Source organism: Cydia strobilella, chromosome 14, assembly GCF_947568885.1.
Source record: "Cydia strobilella chromosome 14, ilCydStro3.1, whole genome shotgun sequence".
NCBI lineage: Eukaryota > Metazoa > Arthropoda > Insecta > Lepidoptera > Tortricidae > Cydia > Cydia strobilella.
The window spans coordinates 7497295-7501219 of record NC_086054.1 but is presented as its reverse complement, the minus strand read 5'-3'; the positions used below and the strand labels follow the sequence as shown (position 1 = coordinate 7501219).

The following is a 3925-nucleotide window of genomic DNA, read 5'->3' as shown; positions in this document are numbered from 1 at the left end:
ATATGGGTGTCAGTGGTGGAACCAAGATGTGTCTGAATGTCTTTATTATTTTGTTCGATATCCCATCCCAACCAGCCGCGGAATCGTCTTTTAGGCTCATGATAATTCTTTCCACCTCAGCTTCATCCGTATTTAATAGCACAAATGATTTGGATGAATTATTTGTATCGGAAAGTATTCTTGAAGGGAATGCAGACGGCTCGCCCTGGACTTTTTCTGCCAGGTTTTTGCCTATGTTAACGAAAAATTCATTTGTGCTATTTGCCGCCAACAATTCGGACGGACCTACTTGCAACAAACTTGCAGATGACTCCCGTTGTTTTGCCGTGTATGTTACGTTTTTAAGGTATTTCCAAACTAATTTACTGTTTTTTCCAGCAATTTCCAGCTGTTTTTTGTCGTAGTTTGTTTTTACGTTTTTCAGTAAGTTGGTACAAAAGTTACGATATCTTTTATACGACAATTGCAATATAAGATTGTCTGGATTTGCTTTAGCTTTCAAGTGGAGTTTATCCCTGTGTCTCATTGATCGAAGAAGTCCCGGGGTAATCCATGGTTTTATGTTAAAATTCTTGCGATTTAGACGTGTCTTATTGGTGTTAAGAAATATTGCTTGTTGGACATTTTTAATCCAGTACAGCATACTATTTTCTGCATCAGCAGAATAATAAACGGGGCCAAAGTCAATGTTGCATAAATCATCTCCAAGTTTGTTTATATTTAATTTAGACACAAATTGCGTGCGAGTGCATGTATTACGTGATTTACGATAGAGGGTTAGTAGGGCAGCTCTGTGGTCGGTCACTGTAGAGTTAGTAATAAGTGCTAATGCCGAAAAATTAGATTTTACCATAATATGATCTAAGCATGACCCGCTTTGGTGCGTAGGAAGCGTGTGCGCTGGGAGTAAGCCATGGAAAGAACATAGGTTAAGGTAGCTCTGGGCTGTCAAAGTCGATTCGCTGCTATCAGATAGAATGTTGATATTAATATCTCCTATCAATACAATATTTTTAAAGGATGGTAATTTACTTAAGTTTTCATCCAGAGACTCGATAAAATTACCGATATTTCTAAATGAAGGCGGTCTATACAAGGCTAGTATTGCAGTGTCTGATCCGATTTTTATTAAAAGCCGATTGCAATCTTGTATTTGGGGTTCCTCAACTGTGATGTTTAAATTATTTTTTACATAAACTACTACCCCGTCATTTTGGTTATAATTAAACTTAGTGCAATACGAAATGTACCCTGGCATAATTGGTAGATTGGTATGGGTACCAAGCCAACATTCTGTCAAGACAATTATGTCACAAGTTATATCCAGTCTTTGTTGAAATACAATAAAATTGTCAAAATTTTTGGAAATACTTCGTATGTTTTGTGTTAAGATCGATAATGGATTTCGGCTGGGACGAATGTGTTTTTTGCAGGTTTCGACGTCGCATGCTTTAGACTCTGATACAGAGAAACTATCTAGGTCAGAGAATATGCTATTATTCATAGGTAGTTAAACGAATGAATCAAAAAGTGCTATATAAATATGTGAAAAGTTAGCGCTCCTAGGCGCCTTCATAATCTATGGAGTTTATGTACCTTTTTTCGGCCATTTGTCTAGCTGGGCATTCGGGGTCGCCTGTTTGATGGTTACATGGTTTCTTGTAGTGCGAGCATGTTGCACACTTTGGTGCTTCGTCCTTTTTTGCGCATTCCTTGAATGAGTGACCCGCTTCGCCGCAGTGTCCGCAGATGTTAGACTCCATTTTGCAGGTCTTCGCTGCATGATTGTAGAGCTGACATTTGAAACAGCGCGTAACCAAGGTGAAATCCCTTACAGGGCACGATGACCAGTTCACAAAAACTCTGTCGTTCGTAATTAAGGCCTTGCGTATCACTCCAGAAACCTCAATTATATAATTACATGTGTCGGCGTCCTTTTTTCCGGATTTGTGACTTAGCTTAGTAGATGCCATAAATTTTTCGAGCGACCAATCTTGTAATTTATCGGCTAAGTTTTGTTGGTAAATACACTTCAGGACTTCAGGTTCCTGCATGTCCGCGGGAACTCCGATGACTACAATTCTGGGCTTGCGTTTTTGGGGCTCGTCAACGGTGAGTCCAGAGGTCGTAAGCTGCGCTGATTGCTTGAGTTTTATGACGTCTTCTTTTGAGTCAGTGCTGATCACAACACCGCTGTTTTTGATCTTGCGCAACCCTCTCACGTGCAGCTTCATCTCGTCGGGCCGGATAATCTTTTGAACGAGGGATTTTGTCTCCTCACTCGATTTCAACTTGTCGACCGGGTAAATTGCGACTGAACTGATGTTAGACGGTTGAACGTACATCGTTCCATTTTTCTTAAGGGCTTCGGCAAACGAAACAGGTCCCGAAGCAGGGCGGTTGGATTCCTCAATCGATTCCTTTAGTTCTTGGATGCGTTGTACGAGGTCCATTTTTTCCTGGTGAGCTTGGCGGGACTGGTATGCTTGGATTGCGTGGTTTTTTAGGGATTGATATTCAATAGCCATTTGTGAGGCTAAGTGGCTCACGCTGCGACACATGTTGTTAATTCTGATCTTCTGGTCAGTGTTAAGTTTACCTTCTGCAGATGTAGCGCATACGTCTTGCAGGTTCAGTTCAATCTTTTTCAGCCAGGTTTGGATGTCACTTGTGGGAATTACCTTCGGGGGCTCTTCTTCCTGTTGCATGTTTGCGGGCGCGGGCCCGGGCGGGCTGGGCTGCGGTGTGGGCGTTGAGGGCGGGCTGCGGCGTGTTAGTCCACTCCGGTTAAATGGACTGTTCACCAACGACATTTTTCGATTACACTTGATTACTCCACTTAGACATTATACTATAGCCGGAGGTCGCGATAGATGACTAATGACCCAGATAATGCACGATTGGAAATGCAGACAATTACGAATTATGCACGCGAATAATTATTTTAATAAACACGTCCGATCTCATTGACGCCTATTGCTGCTATCAATGAATGCAAGAGATTTAATTAAAAGATTACATTTATATCTTAATCTAACGAGTTGTCCTAAGACCCGATGTTAGGTGTCAAAAAGGCCCGGAGTGAGCTTGCACTTCCGTTTTATTAACACGGTTGGGACGATTGCCCAATATCGATGATCCGCGGCGCGGCCGCGGGGTGGCTGCAACGTGACGTGCTGACGTGGGCGCATACGCAGGCGTGATGCAGTGCAGGTGACGCGACGCTGTGACGTATATCGATGACGTAGCCGTGCCGTGGTGCAGTGTGCGAGGTGCGTGCGTAACACCTCCCCTCTAAGTAGAGCAACTATTTGCTAGGTTTACTGCGAATGTTGCGGCTTTCTGTAGCTCTAATTCTTCTGGTTTATTTATGTTAATTTTTGTGGTAGCTCGATATCTCCGATATACTATAAAGGCTGTTGCGCTTGCTCCGAGTAGTATGATAAGGTATAAGGGTATTGTAGTATGGTAGAAACTTGGGGATAAGACTTCGTTAATTTCGATCGGTTTCTCCATGGACAGCTTTTGTTCAATAGCCTCGAGGTTCTTTAAGTTGATGGAGCTCATTTTCAGGATAGCGTTTGAATTTTCGTGTTTACTTTCCAGTGGTATTGACATTATTTTCAGTGGTTGGCCGCGAATCTTGTTGTTTATATTTATTATTGTGAAATGTGGAGACCTTATAGAGCAATGTTGTGGTATGGTCGCGACGTAGCTTCCTTTTAATATAATATGTTGTTCCTGTTGGCAGCTGGTTTTAATTTTGGTGGGAAGCGGGAAAGTTACGGTAATGTTGATCGTCCAGCTCTAGCAGAGCCTCCTTTGTCAGAGAGATAGGCGTGGTTACACACGTTTCATCTATCTCCTGAGAGTGAATGAGTTTCTGGATACAGTCTTGGTCAGTGCGTATTTGATGGCTGAGTTT

The 3925-nt window shown here is 42.3% G+C and overlaps 1 protein-coding gene across 1 annotated transcript; it reads right to left on the bottom strand.

Annotated features, from left to right (window-relative positions):
* Window positions 1–404: 404 nt before the first annotated feature.
* On the bottom strand, window positions 405–2828 carry LOC134747089 (uncharacterized). Its single transcript, XM_063681655.1, has one exon. It carries the CDS (start codon window positions 2811–2813, stop codon window positions 1563–1565), a length of 1251 nt encoding a protein of 416 aa, XP_063537725.1. The 5' UTR covers window positions 2814–2828; the 3' UTR covers window positions 405–1562.
* Between the last annotated feature and the right edge of the window lie 1097 nt (window positions 2829–3925).